This window comes from Dendropsophus ebraccatus, chromosome 14 (assembly GCF_027789765.1).
Source record: "Dendropsophus ebraccatus isolate aDenEbr1 chromosome 14, aDenEbr1.pat, whole genome shotgun sequence".
NCBI lineage: Eukaryota > Metazoa > Chordata > Amphibia > Anura > Hylidae > Dendropsophus > Dendropsophus ebraccatus.
The window spans coordinates 43,534,673-43,553,998 of NC_091467.1; the positions used below are offsets into that span (position 1 = coordinate 43,534,673).

The window sequence follows — 19,326 nt, forward strand, 5'->3', positions numbered from 1 at the left end:
GCAGATAAGGAAAGATGCCCATAACAAACATGGCCGCCACATGCAGGCGCTACGGCCGTTGCTATGGGAGCGCCACTTGCAGGCGTCACTTCCGGGGGAGGTGTCCGCAGCTAGTGGGATGTTTCCGGTTGGTTGACACCTCATTAAAGTCCCAAGATGATTCGGAACGGTCACGGCGACCCTTCCCCGGAGCAGGCGCTCTCCCGGAGGACCGTACGGGTGTGGTGTGATGGATGGTGAGCGGAGGAGCCCGGCTCCCGTTATACATCCGCTGCGTGCAGGCTGTAGCTGGGGATAGTGATGACAGTGGTGGGGCACAAGGCGCCCGGAGCAGCCCCCCTCCTCCTGCTGCTGGGGATTGATGGCTGTTACTGGTCAGTGTGTGCGGCTCTATGGCCGATGGCCGGACTACAAGGCTCAGCATGCACCACTCCATCTCCGGGTACCCGGTACAGCCTGTGCTCGGGCGCCATCCTGGCAGTTGTAGTGGCCGGGGCTGGTGCTCCCGCTGTGCCCCAGGAATGTGGGTGTGGAGGGCGGGCAGGATCTCCTCCATCACTGCCCAGGGGCATCATGTGGGCGCGTCCTCCCGGCTATGATAACCCATGTCTGCAGTATCCCACTCATCTGTATGAGCTCTGTGCATGTGCTGCAGCATCTGCTCCTCCGTCCGTCTATGGGGCTCTCCTGACCATTCACTGACATGATATTTGTGCAGATAGGAGTCTGGCATGCTGGGAAAAAAAAATCACCGCCTGACTTCTTTGTTCTGGGAGAACTAAGCTGCAGCCAGGGCCCCCTCGCTGTGGCTTACCATCCCACCCCCATAGAGAACACAGAAAAGCTTCTGTGTTCCTGTGTATGGGGAAGAAGCCAGGGATAACTGATGGCTGAGTGGTCTGTCAGTTATTGATGGTGTATGGCCAGCCTTAGGTCAGTGTGAAGACATGACCAGAGGATGGAAACATTCACTGACAGCAAGCAGAAAGGTGAGCATTGGAAACACGAAGGGGGGAGATTTATCAAACTGCTGTAAAGTAAAACTGGCTCAGTTGCCCCTAGCAACCAATCAGAGTCCACCTTTCATTCCTCACAGATTCTGGAAAATGGATTGTGGAATCTGATTGGTTGCTAGGGGCAACTGAGACAATTTACACCAGTTTGATCAGTCTCCCCCAAAGTGCATTAGAAAGTTTCAGCACACAACAGTCCAGAATATGTGGTGTACAGTATACCATGAGCATATATTATAATGAGCCTTGGTACCCAGCTACATCTTATGGTAGACCCATACCCCCCCACACACACTTTTCAGCAGGGCATACGTGTAGCAGGACTTTGGTCTCCTTAGGTTACTCTGTGCCAGCCTGCGGCTTGTACCATGTACAGACACTTTATTAATATGTTATCTAATGGAGCGGTAGTGTAGTAATGCTGCGGGTACTACGTGTCCTGTCATGGTGGACTTTGTGCCTCTCCTTGTGTTATCTATGTACAGATAAACAGGAGCTGGATGGGTTCCACCTGTCCTAGATGTTCTGATACTGATGGCATCTATCAGAGATGTAGTAGTAATGATGCTTCACCTTCATGCATCCATACACCTTACATTAGTTAGGCTAGGTTCACACTGCGTTTTTGCAATCAGTTTTTTGCAAAAAACTGATGCATTTGTGTGCATCCGTTTTTCCATTGACTTCTATTGTGAAAAAAAAAAAAAAAAAATCAAAACGGATCCGTTTTTTTTTAATGGACACAAAAACGTAGTGGACACTACTTGTGTCCGTTGAAAAAAAAATGATCGGTTTTGATCCGTGTTTTTTTTTTTTTTTTTTACAATGGAAGTCAATGGAAAAACGGATCAAAACAGATGCACACAAATACATCTGTTTTTCATCTGTTTTTTGCAAAAAAAAGGGATGAAATAAAACGCAGTGTGAACCTAGCCTTAGCGGTGTGTAGTGATCCCCTCCCCTGACAGCAGGCATCACAGCTGAGAAGCCATCAGGCATGTTGGCACCAAACCGTTCTGTTATTGACAGCAAGCAGAGATCTTGAGAAGAAGGAATATCAGCACAGTGTCTATTAGAAAGTTATATTGACATAAACAATAAGCGTTTTCCCCATTACAGGGCGGATTAGCGTTGCCCATGTTTTGTCTCGTTGCCCGCCCTTACACTGTGACCTTGCCATCATGTTCAGCTCTGTGACCCTCAGATTGATTTCTTGGTAAATAGGCTTTACCCTGAACATCTCTATCTGTTGTAACCTAGAAGTCCTGGGTACATTGTATTACACAACCTTTCCATTAGGTGATCAGTGAGGAGAGCCAGGTGTCGGGTTCCAGGGCTTATCATGGCTCCGGTGCTGTCATCCGACCGGTGGTGGGAGGGGATTATTGCTGGCAGGTGAGACATCCTGTAGAGCAGTCTCCTGTATAGGAATGCTGAGAGCATTCCTCAGGATGGATAAGATGATCACCTGCCTTCTGTAAACCACGTTCCACGGATGTATGTTTATAATGTGTATTATGACTGCAATATATGTAGATGCAAAATAAGCAACAGAAGTGATGATCTGCAGCAATCTAGCCTCAGGCTACTTTTACAGTACAGTGTACAGTGTTAGCTGCAGATGTGGCGCCATTATATGTATCTTAATGGTGAATACGGCCTCCACTCTGCAGCAAGCACCCTACGTGTCATTTCCACCATTTTCAGGCCTAGGCTTTAACCCTTTTCTCCAGGTAACAGCGAGTGTCCCATCAACAGCAAAATCATCACTGGCCTTGAAAGGCCCCAGATACATGTGAGATGACCTGCTGCCCTTGGAAGGAATAGGTGACCACTGGTGAGGAGAGTTTAAAAATGTATTTTTTATTTTTTTTTCAAACTCTCCGGTAAATAAAAACCTCCTGGTAAAAGCATTAATAAATAGTGCTTTAAAGGGACACTGTCAGCAGGTTAGAAGGATCTGCCCCTATAGGGCACAGGGGGGAAGCTAAGTTTCTTACCTTGATCCTCTGCAGTGTTTTTGTGTACTTTGTAGTTTATCTCTCTGCTAATGAGGAAAATTGGCGCACTGGGGGCGGGGACTACTTTTCTCAGTGCATCAATCTATCCCAACCAGAACAGCAGTCCCGCCCCCAGTCCGCCAATTCTTCTTATTAGCAGAGAGAGAAACTACAAAGTACACAAAAACGCTGCAGAGGATCAAGGTAAGAAACTTACTTTCACCCTCAGTGCCCTATAGGGGCAGATGCTTCTAACCTGCTGATAGTTCCCCTATAAGAGAAACATCCAAAATGCTTCATGATGAAAAATGTATTTTTCTCTCTTTTATCTCCACCCCTAATAGATGTCTTAACTCTGTGCCATAATAGCGCAGTGAGTCCACCTACCCTCCACACATATTAAAGGGTATATCCAGAATTAGTTTAAACACAGCTGCTTTTCTTTCCCAAAAGAGCACCATCCCTATCCACATGTTTTATAAAATATTACAGTTCTGCTCCATTCATGGAACCGAGTAGCACTCTGCACAAATGAAGATGCCATGAGAATGTAATCTGCATGACACACAGTCTTATGGTGTGTTTGTAGCCATGGAGACCCTAACTTCTGAATTAAGGGTGAGTTCACACTGAGGAATTCTCGCTGATAAATTCCGCAGGCTGTATGCGCTCACGGGACGCACGCCGAATTGACTAATTTTTTCGGCGGAATGCGGAATCCACCCGTGCATAAAATGGTGTCTATGGAGCCAGCGGAAAGGCGTGCGGCCGTGAGCGCGTACAGCCTGCGGAATTTATCAGCGAGAATTCCTCAGTGTGAACTCACCCTTAATTCAGAAGTTAGGGTCTCCATGGCTACAAACACGCCATAAGACTGTATGTCATGCGTATTACATTCTCATGGCGTCTTCATTTGTATAGAGTGCTGATCCAGCAGCGGCCGCCACGTCAGGCACACTTTAATGCTATAATGAAAAAAAGAACAAAAAAGGCACAGGTGCCTAGTGCGTTATCCAAGGTACAGAGAAAGGTACAGGCGAGGTAAATGCTCACCTTGTAGCCACTTGGGCTTGATGCATATCACCCTAAACGGGTACAATGGTGCAATAATCCACACTCCGGGACTGGAAAAGGGGGACTGCAAGCTGGTGATACCTTATTGGCGGATGCTCCTGGATGGGTAGCCCGCAAATAATGGAGGAGGATAAAAAAGGAAAAAAAGAAAAGGTATGTGCACTGGGACAGCGCTGGTCAGTGCACATACCTTTTCTTTTTTTCCTTTTTTATCCTCCTTCAGGCACACTTTAAAGGGGTTATCCAGTGCTACAAAAACATGGCCACTTTCTTCCAGAGACAGCCCAAATCTTGTCTCCAGCTTGGGCGGGGTTTTGCTGCTCAGTTCCGTTGAAGTGAATGGAGCCTAATTGCAAACCGCTCCTGAACTGGAGATAAGAGTCGTATTTCCTCTGAAAGAAAGTGGCCATGTTTTTGTAGCGCTGGATTAACCCCTTTAATCCTAGTGAGTTGTCAGACACAAAGCGATGTGTCAGTAGCTGCCTGAAGGGTGTAGTCACTAGGTCTCCCTGCTCTAAAATTGTGGCTGAGGGTATATCAATAACCATGAATATGCTTTTTTATAAGAGAATTCATGAGATTATTTCTTTAGCCGGTCATAGCTTGTAAACATGGTCACACTGAGGGATTCACTAAAGTCATGAGCGGGTGGCAGGGCAGGCTGGCGTCCATCCACATAACTGAGGGCGTCAGCAGATCCTGATGAAAACAGCCTGATCCTCCTACCAGAGCCTAGTGTGTATTTAGGAGGGGTGGGTGGCTTAATGTTACCTCTAATGTGCCTCCTGCATTATAATCCTGGTCACCAGAGTGTTGTCAGTATAATGCTTATTGTCACACTGTCCCATGTGAACATACGCTTAACCCATAGGTTGTCAGGCCAAGATACATTGTGGTGGGGCGCTGGTGAAATCAGGAGGGGGGGGGGGTCTTCAGTATCTTAGTAGTGCAGCCTCAGAATTCAGGCCTGTACTTTCACTTGATTCCCTGTCACAGTATTATTTCTTTGAAGAGACTTCCCTAGACTCCCAGGACCAGTACTGTAGGTTTCGGCCTGTGTAGCTGGATGGGGGCTTTAGTACTGCAAAGCTTCCCTGCAGTGGATTTCTCTTGTCTGGGATTGAGATAATAGTCTACAAAGTTTTGCTTGCAAAAATTAACATATCTTTTTATTATTATTATTTACTTGGTGGGATTCAGATGTGCACACAGTGCTTGTTACCGCTTTCTGTATCATTGAAGAGAAAATCAATGAGATTTCCTGTTTTGTTGCAGTTATGACATGGTACATTATGGACATTCGAACCAGCTGCGGCAGGCACGGGCTATGGGGGATTACCTGATAGTTGGAGTGCACACAGATGGTAAGTAATGTGACAACTGTATTATATGTGCATGGGATGAGTAGTAGCTGACAGCTGTGTTATATGTGCAGGGGGTGACTAGTGGCTGATGGCTGTATAATATGTCCCGGGGTGACTAGTGACTGACAGCTGTGTTATATGTGCAGGGGGAACTAGTGACTGACAGCTGTGTTATGTACAGGGGTGACTGGTGTATTATATGTGCAGGCGTGACTAGTGACTGACAGCTGTATTATATGTGCAGCGGGAACTAGTGACTGACAGCTGTGTTATATGTGCAGGGGTGACTGGTGTATTATATGTGCAGGGGGTGACTAGTGACTGACAGCTGTGTTATATGTGCAGGGGGGACTAGTGATCAACAGCTGTGTTATATGTGCAGGGAGGACTAGTGACTGACAGCTGTATTATATGTGCAGGGGGGACTAGTGACTGACAGCTGTATTATATGTGCAGGGGGGACTAGTGATCGACAGCTGTGTTATATGTGCAGGGGGAACTAGTGACTGACAGCTGTGTTATGTACAGGGGTGACTGGTGTATTATATGTGCAGGCGTGACTAGTGACTGACAGCTGTATTATATGTGCAGCGGGAACTAGTGACTGACAGCTGTGTTATGTGCAGCGGGAACTGGTGACTGACAGCTGTGTTATATGTGCAGGGGGGACTAGTGACTGACAGCTGTATTATATGTGCAGGGGGGACTAGTGACTGACAGCTGTATTATATGTGCAGGGGGAACTAGTGACTGGTGTATTATAGGTGCAGGGGGGACTAGTGACTGACAGCTGTGTTATATGTGCAGGGGAAACTAGTGACCGACAGCTGTGTTATATGAGCAGGGAAAACTAGTGACCGACAGCTGTATTATATGTGCAGGGGGGACTAGTGACTGGTGTATTATAGGTGCAGGGGGGACTAGTGACTGACAGCTGTTTTATATGAGCAGGGAAAACTAGTGACCGACAGCTGTGTTATATGTGCAGGGAGGACTAGTGACTGACAGCTGTATTATATGTGCAGGGGGGACTAGTGACTGACAGCTGTATTATATGTGCAGGGGGGACTAGTGACTGACAGCTGTATTATATGTGCAGGGGGGACTAGTGACTGACAGCTGTGTTATATGTGCAGGGGTGACTGGTGTATTATATGTGCAGGGGGTGACTAGTGACTGACAGCTGTGTTATATGTGCAGGGGGGACTAGTGATCAACAGCTGTGTTATATGTGCAGGGAGGACTAGTGACTGACAGCTGTATTATATGTGCAGGGGGGACTAGTGACTGACAGCTGTATTATATGTGCAGGGGGGACTAGTGATCGACAGCTGTGTTATATGTGCAGGGGTGACTGGTGTATTATATGTGCAGGGAGGACTAGTGACTGACAGCTGTGTTTATATGTGCAGGGGTGACTGGTGTATTATATGTGCAGGGGGGACTAGTGATCGACAGCTGTGTTATATGTGCAGGGGTGACTGGTGTATTATATGTGCAGGGGGTGACTAGTGACTGTTAAGTATGCGTATTTCTCTCTCCTGGACAAGTACTTTATCTGGAGAAGGGGACTATTCCCCAAAACACATTAATCTGGGCAAAATAAATTCTGAGAGAGATGTTGGAAACCAATGTCCTATTTTCAGAGCGCTGTTTCCAGGTCTTTCCTTTTTTTTTCTTTTTTTTTTATTTCATAACTTTATTTTTCACACCAATAAATAGTAAAAACATTTAACAACCATATTATAACTAATTTTCCCTTATACAAACTTATATATAAACCCTCTGACATCAATGGCAGCCCTGCATATATTATCCAACACATTGCTTTCTCATACAAAAGACTAACTTTACATTTGGTGCGGTGACCCCTCCGTCCCTCAAGGGCACCTCTTATACCTTTTGGTATACCACTAAGCCTCCTTCCAATTCCCTTCTGATGATCCCCTATTATTCTTCCTATCCTAAGACTGGTGATCTGGATCCCCCTTCCGGCACTAGGTGCAGCTGACCTAAGTTATAAAATTTGAACAATTCATATTTGTCACATAAAATATAAAGCCGAACTACAGGGACATTTTTACAACATTTAATTAGTAAAGGCTAAGGAGACCGTACTCGGGAAAGTAATAAACTAGCCTTCCTATTCCGGCACTTTCGTTTACACATATAGAGTCTCAACCTCCTACCAGCATCCCTTCCCACCAGCCTCTCCCTCCCTACTATTCCCCTTTTTTCTGACATTAATCTTAATCATGCACCTGAAGGAACGGAAAGGCCCCCCCCCCCCCCGTTACAATACACAAGTAAACTTCAATACAATTTCGGCCTCCAATAATTTCCCAGACCTCTAGGACAGTAATTTTTATTTATCCTCCTGCCATTGATAACTCTATTTGAACAGGTTTTTCCTTTCTATTCATGTGTATACTGACACCATTGCTGGTGTTTTGGCTCTGATTCCACAAGCCCAGAAGATGAGCCATGTTCTATATTCTCCTATAGGACCACCTGATTGTATATTGTTCTACCCTATTTTGTGAGATATGTACAAGATGTCTACGTTTCAGTTTCTTAGTCATATCCAGGTTTATTGCTTCTTCAGGCCGTGTTCACTGCTTTTATTATACCGATGAGTTGGATTTACCTTGCTGAGTCTGGAAGGTGTCACAGCTCCTCTAAAGCCTCAATGCAGAAAGTTATCTCCCTATATTTGCTTCCCCCAAGTGATGGCTTGTATGACTGTAACACCTACAGGTTAGCGGTTCTGATATTAAATGTCGCTGCCTGCGCGGAAGAATATCCAGGGTAGTGATAGATGTCCTGGTGTCACAGTCACCATATCTAAATTGTAGATATCACTCACCCTTCAGCTACTTAAACTACTTTTTGATCATTCTGCTCACTGTAATGGGGATGACCAGAGGGTTTTCAGATTACAAATCCGTCTATAAGATATCACAGTGCTCTGTGTTTGGGTTATGCTCCTTTGCATAGATTACCAGAAATTCTTTATCGTGTTACAAGTTGCTCCCTCTGGCCAGTTCTCTTATCAGAAGTCGTGTGTAGTGAAGTGAATTTGCCTGTTAACCGTAGCTCTGTAATGGCGAGGACATAACACTTTTATAATGCTTTTTATATTTAGAGGAGATTTCCCGTCACAAGGGCCCACCAGTCTTCACACAGGAAGAACGCTACAAGATGGTGCAAGCCATTAAGTGGGTGGATGAGATTGTTCCCGGAGCTCCCTACGTTACCACCTTGGAGACCCTCGACAAGTATAACTGTGACTTCTGTGTCCATGGAAGTGAGTATTTTGTATTGTATTTTGCCTGCTATATCAGAGGTGGGAGGCTTTTATTCAGCCAGACCACCCCTGGAAATAATATGACACTAAGTAGTTTCCTATGCTAAATTCTAATATGAGAAGTGTTTGGTTTTCAAAGATGTATTTATGTATGCTTTTTCAGCACCGAAATATAAGCCGTTTTGTTAATGTGTAAATGAGGCTTGAAAGCCCAGAGGGCGTTCCCCAGAACGGCAAGAAATTAGTCCACATACTTTTATTCAATACCTCTCTATAAACCTGAATCTGCATTTGGCTGAAAGCCGCTAGATGAAAATGACATGGACTGAGCTTTTGCCATGCTGGGGAAGACCCGCTGAGCTTTTGAGCCTTGTTTACCACCACTAATACCGCTCAACCCAAACTAAGGACAGGAGAGGTGTTCTTTCCTGAAGAAAGTGGCCATGTTTTTCTAACCGTGGATAACCTCTACTAATGGGTTATTAGTTGCAGACAAAGGGTGCTATATACACAGTAATATTTGGAGCTCTCTGCTTTTACAGACTCTTATATTATTCATGATCTGCACTTTCCTGATATACTCCAATTATCCAGGGTATGTCCAGCTAAATCACTGCAACTGAAGGAAAAATGGGTTTCATGGCGTTGCCCCTTTCAATAAACTACAGGCCTCAGGCTGTTAGTCTTGAGGAGTTCCCTTCACATTATCCCAGCTGTTTTTTTTTTTTTTTTGCAGGAGCTGAAGATTTTTCAGACATCAAATAAATAGAAAAATATACAATGTATTTTGGTGCAAAAACCGCCCCACCCCTGTCCTGCTGTGTGGTATTTCAATTCAGGTCAATTTGATTCAATGAAACTGAGCTGCACTGGTTCTGGAAGAAAGCAGCCATGATATTTAATTCCTGGGTAACCCCTCAAATATATGACTCTGTACAACACTATATCAGAGCCTTCCTGTAACATGTCTTTCACAGCTACCGTGTAGACTCGCATATTACTTAATCCATTGGGTCTTAAAAAATAACATGTAAAGTGTCGTTTTTTGCAAAAATCACTGTGTTAAAGCATCTCTCCATCCACTCTGCAGATGACATCACCCTGACAGTGGACGGTAAGGATACGTATGAAGAGGTGAAAAATGCTGAAAGATACAGGTCAGTACGGAGGTCAGGGCTTGGCATTGCTGTGGACTGTGATACATGTATTACATTGGGACTTTGTTTGCCTTTCAGGGAATGTCAGCGTACACAGGGGGTGTCCACGACTGATCTGGTGGGACGTATGCTGCTCATGACCAAGGCCCATCACAGTGTGGCGTGCAATGTAAGGCAGTGAGGGATAGAATGGGTGGGAGCTTTCCTATGCTTCTCTGCCCAATGTTTACAGGCTGTCTTTTCTTTCAGGAGGCTACTCAAGATTACAAGCGACACCAAGACAACTTTGGTAAGGTGGGTAATGCTCTACCCTGTTTCCCCAAAAATAACATGTCCTCTAAAAATAGGGCATAGTGGAGGATTTACCGGATAGCTGAAAATAAGGCATCCCCCAAACGTCTGACCCCCGCCGCCACCCTCTGCTGGTTATGCTGGTTTGTGATGACAACTACTGTACAGTATATAATGTTCTTTTTTTTTTCCTCTTTTTGCGAATTCTTCATGGAAAATAAGACATAAATTTATATAAGACACAGTCTTATTTTCGGGGAAACACTGTATCTAATCTATTCAGATATGGTATGAAGCCTCTTTTCTTACCAGGTGAGTCCATGCCCTCAATTTCAGTTAGGTGGCTTCTCTAAGACGAAAATTTGTTAGAAAGTCATAAATCCCATGTTGATTCCTTGGCCCCACTTCATCCAATTGAAGTGATGGCTTATCGCTAGGATATGCTGTAACTAGAGGGAGTCTGTCAGTGGGAAGCCCCCTGGATGTGAGAATGAAGGTGATGCAGTGTCCCACTCTGGTGTATCTCCTGTACAGGAGCCCCCTTGACCACCTGGCTGTGCAAGTCCCTCCAGTGCCCTGTGTCCCTCAGTGTCCCCCTGCCATCATCCTCTCCAGCAGCCACAGCCCGTACAGATCTGGGAGTCAGGTCGTGACATCACCATATTATCCAGGAAGTGAAGCCTTGATGCAGTAGTAAGTGCAGGGAAAAAAGCATTTTATGTTCATTTCCTGTAATAAGTGTATATTGGGAATTTTTATAACTTTTGGGGGGCCTAACTTAAGTGTCCCTGTCACCTCAAAAAACTTGTGTCAAAAGCTTTGACAGGTTAGGGTCTGGGTGTTCAGACTGCGCCCAGGAGAATGGCTAGGCTGCAATGTCTGTCTCACTGCTGAGACAGACTCCATATACTTTATAACACAGACCATCTCCTGCAGCAAGGCGGGGAGTGAAGCAATTAACTGATCACTTCTCTTGACTCTTTCTAAGGAATGCCCAGACCTCAAAAAAGGTCTTATAACTTATACTTTAATGGAACTGAGTTGCACATACAAACGGAAGACGAGTGGTGCTGTTTCTGTAAAAAAAAGAAAGCTATGTTCTTGGGACTGTTGGCTTCGAACTGACGTCTAGAATAAGTTGTGTCTGTGGATAAATGCCTGGCTTTGGGATTTCCCTTCTCATTTCTTTAGACTTAATTTAAAGGGCCTCCTACTTACAGGAGCCACCCCTTTGCTTGGTTCTCATTCCCTGGAGGGATATCTGGCCATTCCTGCGTTTTGAGACTCATTTATGAGGCTCCACAGACTTGTTTCCATATTTGTATTTCCTAGGGGGCAATATACCTAGGTTTTCTTCAGTGTCTTCTTTAGCTGGTCTCCCTGATATCAGTGATAGTTTTAGCTTTTATGTATGGCCAGCTTCAAAGGAATACTTGGGAGAAAGTGTATGCCTTGTGCAGGTGCCAAGGGGGTGGGGCTTGCCAACAAGATTCTCTCTTTGGTTTCATTTAAATTGCTGTGCCACCCACCAGATTAGGAGTAATCGGATTCCTCGGATTATTCTAGTGAATTTGGCATTGACTGTAAGGTCTATAAACCCCTTTAGGAAATCCTCTATCTGTAGACTATTATATCCATGTTGGTGCAGAAGGAGAATCTAGTTGACACCAGAGCCTGTTGCTATAGCGACAGGTGGAGGCAGCACAGCACAGCGGCAGCAAAAATAGGCCGGGCTAAGGTTACTAATACTATGTAGTACATGTGTCTTATTATTCCATGAAGGCAGGAAAATAGGCTTTGGTTGTAGGGTGGAGGGCTACTCGTATTTCACATAGTAGGGCTACATTACGAGTCAAAAGCCTTGGAGTGTGTTAGTGTGGATTCACACATGGTGTAACTTTACGTCAATGTCCCACACGCTGCTTACAAGAGCCAGTTATTGCCGATATAGGGACAGCGATCACTCGTTGGCTGAATGCTCATTTCCTACATGCTTAAGTCATCGGCTGTCAACTACTTGTCTCCCTATTTAATGGGGACGTGCAGGCGATGGCTAATTTAGTGATCTTTGGTGTAACCCTGGCAGCACAATTACCCAGGCATGTAATAGGCTTGGTAAACGAGCACCAATCAATGAATTTGGCACTTGGCTGGGGCCGACTAAAGGTGCGTTTACACGTAACGATTATCGTGCGAATTTGCGCGATAACGATCGAATTCGAACGATAATCGTACATGTAAACGCAGCGAACGATCAAACGACGAACGAGAAATCGTTCATTTTGATCTTTCAACATGTCATCGTCGTTAATAGTCGTTCGCAAAAAATTCGCAGATCGTTCCGTGTTAACAGTCATTCGCCGATTTAACCAATGTGTGAGATAGGCTTAAGCGATCGCAAAACGATTTTCCGTACGATATATCGTACCGTCTAAACGCTGATCGTTATGGAAAAAAAAATTGTTACTCCGATATCGTTAATCGTACGATTGGGCCAATTATCGTTTCGTGTAAACGCACCTTTATGCAGCCTGATGGCCCTATTACACTTACTGATGAGAAGAAAGCAAGCGCTGACCTGTCAGATCAGGGTTCATTTCCTCGTCGTTCCCCACTTGCTGTCTTTGCCATTACACACACAGACATCGAGCGAGGAATAGCCAGGGGGCTGCCCAGACAATCTGTAGATCATCCAGGTGACCCATAGGAGAAAGTGATGCGTTTTTAACTGCATTTAGTGACATGCTTTAAAGCAGGCCTTATGGACAACAATAGACAGTCTGTCCCCTTGAGCTGAACGTGAAACATCACTAAGCGTACTCTGTGACCTTTGAAGAGGTCATTCCACCTCCATCTATCTGTTGCTGCAATGCTGTACAGATCGCTTTACAGCAGCCTCCTCTTATCACCACAGACACAAGAGGAAGTCTCAGCTTAATTTTAGCCCCAGTGGTGAGAATGAAGGATTATTTATAATAAAGATAGATATGTTACATTAGAAAAAAATTTCACTTTAACATAAACATCATTTATACAATAAGTCATTTTCTGATGACACATTCCCTTTTAAAGGTAAGGTTACACATTGCAGATACACTGCAGATTTTCTGCAGCAGAAAATAAGCCAAGCGGGAAGTGTAACATCTTGCTTTATATGGCCCCCTCCAGCCAGAACCACTTCTTCCTTTGGCACATTGGCTGTATCCATATTTTCGTGGCATCCAATTGCTCCAGATGCCAGGAGTTGAATGCAGAGCAGACACTTTTCTGAAGTTCGCTTAACACTACTCCCTAGTTGTTGTTCATATGCTTTTTATTATTTTTTGGTGAAGTCTTGCACACAGCCGAGGATCTCTTGCATTCTAATGTTATGGCCATACACATAAGTTAGCTGTCAGCTTAATGTTTTAAGGGACAATAGCTATCCCTCCTCCCCATAACCCATGGATGCTTGTAAAGGCGAGAAAGACGCTGCCAGATACTTTTTGTCAGCTTATCTCCCTGAGAATCCCAACTGCATAGTCCTTCAACATCAGAAAATCACCATACATTTTAGGACTTGTTCACACAATGTTTGTGTCATCCATAGTATATATGCATTAGCCAGCTACGAAAATGGGATGTCAGTTTATACATTTATGGACAGACATGGGTGCTTTTGACTTTAAAGGCCAATATATTGTCAGCTAGTCTCTACATTTGGGTAATTTCCTGTACCTTTGGTTTTCTTTCACACCACTTACACTTGGTGTCTGACAGCGGTTCCACATCCATCTCCTAGTGTCCACATGTATGAGACATCAGGAGAAATTATTGTTGGCCCAATGTATGTTCGCCCATCTGCTGTTTTAAATTTGCTTTGACCTATTATCGCTAGCTTTAAACAAAGCTCTAATCTCTTGCAGGAAGGTGTCTTGCTGGGGACCATATTCAGTCCACTTGTTACCTTTATTTTCAATGCTTGTATCTTGCAGGATGCCAGGGGTCGCAGCCCTTGGACAGGAGTTTCCCAGTTCCTTCAGACATCACAAAAGATCATGCAGTTTGCCTCTGGGAAGGAGCCGCAACCTGGAGACTGCATTATATATGTTGCTGGAGCATTTGATCTCTTCCGTATCCTTCTATTTCCCACATACTGGATGCTTCGTATTCTGCTTTTTCTAGAACCATATTCCGTATCTGTTTTTCCCATCTTCTGAAAAACTACAACTTCTAGACATGATGGAAGTTTGTGGTTTGCAACAGCTGGGGAACACTTGTATATCTTATTTACTTCTTGTTGTACAGTATTACACATATGACTTTTTGATTTTGTTTCTGCATTTGCCTCACTACTATTTGCATTATCCATGTAAATTGGGTTGTCCAGTTTGGATGTCTTGTGTTCATACAAGGGACCCCATAACAAGCTATCACCCTAAAAGGAAGATAACTGATGCCTTTATACCTTTACACTCTGTTGGATGTATTTCTAGAAAAGAGAATGAAAGATCTCCCATGTGCATATGGCCTTAGGGTAGTGATTCCCTGTTAGGGTATGTTCACACTGAGTAAATCAGGCGAAATCCCGCCTGCCTCAATGTGCCATAGCCTGTCTATGGGAGAGTCTCTTTTTTGAGCGGAGAGCAGCGGAGGAGCGTGCACTTTCCCATAGAGAAGCAGTGTTACACGGAGACAGGCGGGATTCCACGGCATAAAGCTCTGCTGCAGAATTTCGCCTGATGTACTCAGTGTGAACATACCTTTACACAGTGTAACCACCCTATTTGGATGTGGTGATAAATGATGACTGCATCTAAACAAGTTTGTAGCAATCCTTCTACTTAGTGCAAGGCCAACTAATTCAGTGGACTTAGAAAACATAAACAGTCGTGCATGTGTAGGGAAGACTGTATGACAAGTATCAGCTTCTTACTAGCCTGAGGGTTGGCGAGTTCAGTCATATGAATATCCATCCTGCACGATCACCTTTTAGCTACTTAACTGGATGTGCACAGGGGGCTTTTATAGTGTGTAGTTCCCCTTCTGATGTTTAGTAAACCACCTATATAGGGAATTGTTTCTTTTCAGCCATTGTGAAACCACACGTCCCACCATGCCCTCTGAGTCCGCTAGAAAATGCTTATTGGCCTTAGTTTGTGTTGTAGGCAGCTGAGGAGGCAAGGGTTGTAGCGTGTCTTATTGACGGATCATTTCTCTACACTCTTTTAATCTGTCTACATCCACCCTATATATTGCTTTGAATCCTTCATGGTTACCTGCAGATATTGGTCACATAGATTTCCTGGAGAAGGTTCACAGCCTAGCTGGAAAGCCGTACGTTATTGTGGGACTGCATTTTGACCAGGTGAATCAGATGACACATTATGTTCCCATTACTATTAGAAGGTGTTCTCTCATTGTGACTGGTACAGCACGTGGGCATGGTTGCAGCCACATAAAGTAGCCACAGTGTGGGAAAACACTAAGGTTTTGTGTTCCTTCATACTGTTTGTCCTTGCAGGAAGTCAATCATTACAAGAGGAAGAATTACCCGATAATGAACATCCATGAGAGGACTCTCAGTGTTTTGGCCTGCAGGGTAAGAATAGAGGAAAACCTAGGTCTTGGTTTGCCTTATACAAATAGAGAATCTTTGTAAGGGTATAAACCCACACACCGTGTACGCAGCGTATTTACTGCTGCGATACGCAGCAAATACGCAGCAAACATGCAGCAGATTAGATCTAAATAACTGAACACAGCATCAAATCTGTACCAACAAATCTGCTGCGTATTTGTTGCGTATCTGCTGTGTATACAGTGTGTGGGTTTGTACCCTAATACAACTTTGTTAAAGAAAATGTGTTGGTGATACTGAGCCTACCCTAATGTCTATTCTTATGCATGTTAGCATTGGAATAGACATTACACTTTTTTTGTACTTATAGTTACATTTTTCACCACTTTCTTCATTCCTTCCCATGCAGTATGTCTCAGAAGTTGTTATTGGTGCCCCGTATTCAGTCACTTCTGATCTTTTGGATCACTTCAAGGTAAGCTGTAGTCAGTATGTTCTACTGTGAAATCTTGGGATTCTCCTGGCATTTATAGGGATTTACCAGTTACCTAAATGTACCTGTTACCTAAACATTGTACGGACAAAGTCTTTCCCTTCATGACTATATTGTCTCATAAGTAGGTGACAATAATTTATTCCTCATTTCAGGTTGACCTTGTTTGTCATGGCAAGACAGAAGTTCTACCGGACAAAGATGGATCTGACCCCTATGCAGTGAGTATCTGTGGGCAACAGCTAAGTTATGGCGCAGTTCACATTGTTTTGTTTAATAACCACACACCTTATCCTTTCTGCTACTTTGCCCCCCTCTCCTTTCACTTCTGTTATATTTGTAGCCCAGAGGCTCGTGCAGTAATTTAGATTTCATGTCTTTTTTATAAGCCATCACTTCATTTTCTGCTCCCCCCAGGCTTTCTTCTCATTGTATAATTACTGTCACTGCTCAGGCAATTCTCTCCATACTGCTGTCATTTATATGCATCATATTGCAGGAGCCAAAACGCAGAGGCATATTCCAGACAGTAAACAGTGGGAACAACCTCACGACGGATGATATAGTGCAGAGGATTATCAAAAACAGGTTAGTATGGAGTGTACTGTGTAGCATTATACATATTATCCTGTAAATTAATCAATACCTACCCATCTGATAAGGCTCGGGCCAACAGGGTAGAACTTTGTAATAGATCTTCACATTGTAGAAAATGTATTAGGAAAGACTTAAAGGAGGACTCTGGGAAATTTAAACATCCAGGGCCTGCAGGGGGAACATAAAGAATCTATACTTACCTGCCCCTGTGTCACCAGCTCACTGACAGGCTCCTGCAATGTCACATCCTGGATGAGAAATGCCCGCTCAGCCAGTCAGTGACTCGGATGGGACACCGCTGCAGTCACTCACTGGCTGAGCGCGTACTTCCCACCAGGACGTGGCATTGCAGGAAACCAAGAGACACTGAAGACCGGTGGCAGTCAGTAAGCTGGTGATTCTGTGCTGCGGAGGCACAGGGATGGGTAAGTATAGATTCTTTTTTATGTCCCTCCCCACCCCCTGCCGGACCTGTATTTTTAGATTTGGCTTGAGTTCTCCATAAGGGTCTAAATCAATCTGGAGGAAAGGGTGTGAATTATCAAAACCTTTACATTTGTTAAAAGGCTAAGTAGGGTTCAGGAGGGAAGTGTTTTTAATATGAAACTGAACACAAAACAAGGGGGCACAATGTGAGGTTAGTTGGTGGAAAGATCCGAAGCAACTTGATGATGAAATATTACTTTACTGAAAGAGTAGTAGATATCTAGAACAAACTTTCAGCAGATGTGGTTGGTAAATAACTGAATATAAACCTGCCTGGGATAAACACATATCTATCCTAAGATGATAGTAAAGGAAATAATATAAGGGCAGACTAGTTGGACCAGGTGGTCTTTTTATTTCCTGACAAACTTCTGTTACTGTAACCAGGTATAGTCCTCCCTAGCAATAAACCAAAGATTTGTGAGTCAGTCTGTCAGTATCTAAGAAGACATTGGCTTTATGATCAAGACCCTTTAAGAGGACATTTCCTGCAAGTACCTGGCCCAGATAAAAATGTCAAGCATCATCTTAATAGGCAATAATGCTTAATGGTGCCGCACACATGCTTTTAATAAACCCGTTTATACATCGCCCTATAGGTTGGAGTATGAAGCTCGAAATCAGAAGAAGGAAGCAAAGGAGTTGGCAGTTCTGGAAGCACAGCAGAAGCGAGAACGAATTGTAGAGGGACAAGAACACTGAACCTCTGCTCTCTATTCAAACTACAATCCTCCCCTCAATTCTGTATCAATACTACAATCTCTGCTCATCCATCATATCCCGAATCCTCTAATCTACATTGTACCAGTAATGGCCAGTAGATGGCATGTTTGCCGTAACCATTGTAGTGTGGGACATTACAATCTGTCAGGTCTTCAGCTAAACAGAATATACTGCTGCTGGCACTGTCACTTTTAACTACATTGATAACCTAAAACTAAATTTCCCTAAGTAATTTATTATTAAATCCGTCAAAAACTTTCCTTATCAGAGACCAGCTTTCTTTTTAACTTTTAAGAAGTAGTCTCCTTATCTTTTTATTAGCATGTAGGGCCACTGGCATGTCAGGGGGCGGTCACTGAAAGTCAGCTTAGATAAGTGATGCGTGTCAGGGTATGGCTCTGCCCATATGTATATACTTCTGCAGTGTCAAAATCTGCAAACAAATGAAAGAAGGTCTATTTTGTAGTCCTAGAATGGTTATGGTCATTATACTGTACCACCACTCCTATGATTTCTATTGAGGAAGAGGGGTGGCACCACAACGGTAGGGTCAACGTGTTGTGTGTCCCTAAAACTGACAAACCAATCATAGACATATATAATTTCTTACTGATCAATAATGGTCTATGATCAGAGACAGATTTATTATGTCTTTCTGGGTGACGTATCCGTTGTATATAGCTGATGGTTTAAATGAAGGAGGAGAAGCCTCACGACCAGCTGCCCTTTCAATACTCCCTGTTAAAATGTATTTTAATGTGTTAAAATTGATTTATTCTTTTAAATAGTTGTTTTTAAAGCCACCTGTTAACATCCTACATTGTACTGAGGCTCCACCATTCCTGTCTATGAATCGTTCTACGTTTTTCCTAAAACATTGTTTGGCAACATTAGCCATCCAGCTGCTGTAACACTACAAGTCACAGCATGCAGGGACCTGTAGTAGTTGCACACCTGGATAACATACATAGTACTTTGCTCTATAGTGTTTAATATTCTCACTATTTATTCTGTCTCTTGCTATATCTGGCCCATACCATGTGGAGATTTACAGCCTATACACTGTAATAACATACCCAAAGATCTCTATAATAAACCTGTATCCCATATCTGTACAGTCTCCTCCCATATAGCACAGGTTCTATATGAGTAGCCCTAAAGCATTGATCAACCCCCACAGTCTGTCTGCAGTGCACTTATTCGCAGGGTGAGGCAATGTTCAGAGATGTATCGGTCTTAAATTAAATAATATTAATTGTTA

The 19,326-nt window shown here is 43.8% G+C and overlaps 1 protein-coding gene across 2 annotated transcripts; it reads left to right on the top strand.

The window, feature by feature from the left end:
* Positions 1-97: 97 nt before the first annotated feature.
* On the top strand, positions 98-19,326 carry PCYT2 (phosphate cytidylyltransferase 2, ethanolamine). 2 transcript variants are annotated; one of them, XM_069953668.1, is made up of 13 exons: positions 98-236; positions 5,363-5,451; positions 8,597-8,758; positions 9,849-9,915; positions 9,994-10,084; positions 10,165-10,209; positions 14,181-14,319; positions 15,471-15,553; positions 15,710-15,787; positions 16,176-16,241; positions 16,415-16,480; positions 16,759-16,847; positions 17,942-19,326. In XM_069953668.1, exons 1-13 carry the CDS (start codon positions 157-159, stop codon positions 18,042-18,044), a joined length of 1,158 nt encoding a protein of 385 aa, XP_069809769.1. In that variant the 5' UTR covers positions 98-156; the 3' UTR covers positions 18,045-19,326. The 2 variants fall into 2 exon arrangements, with proteins under 2 accessions (XP_069809769.1, XP_069809770.1); XM_069953669.1 differs by lacking the exon at positions 98-236 and adding an exon at positions 2,767-2,850.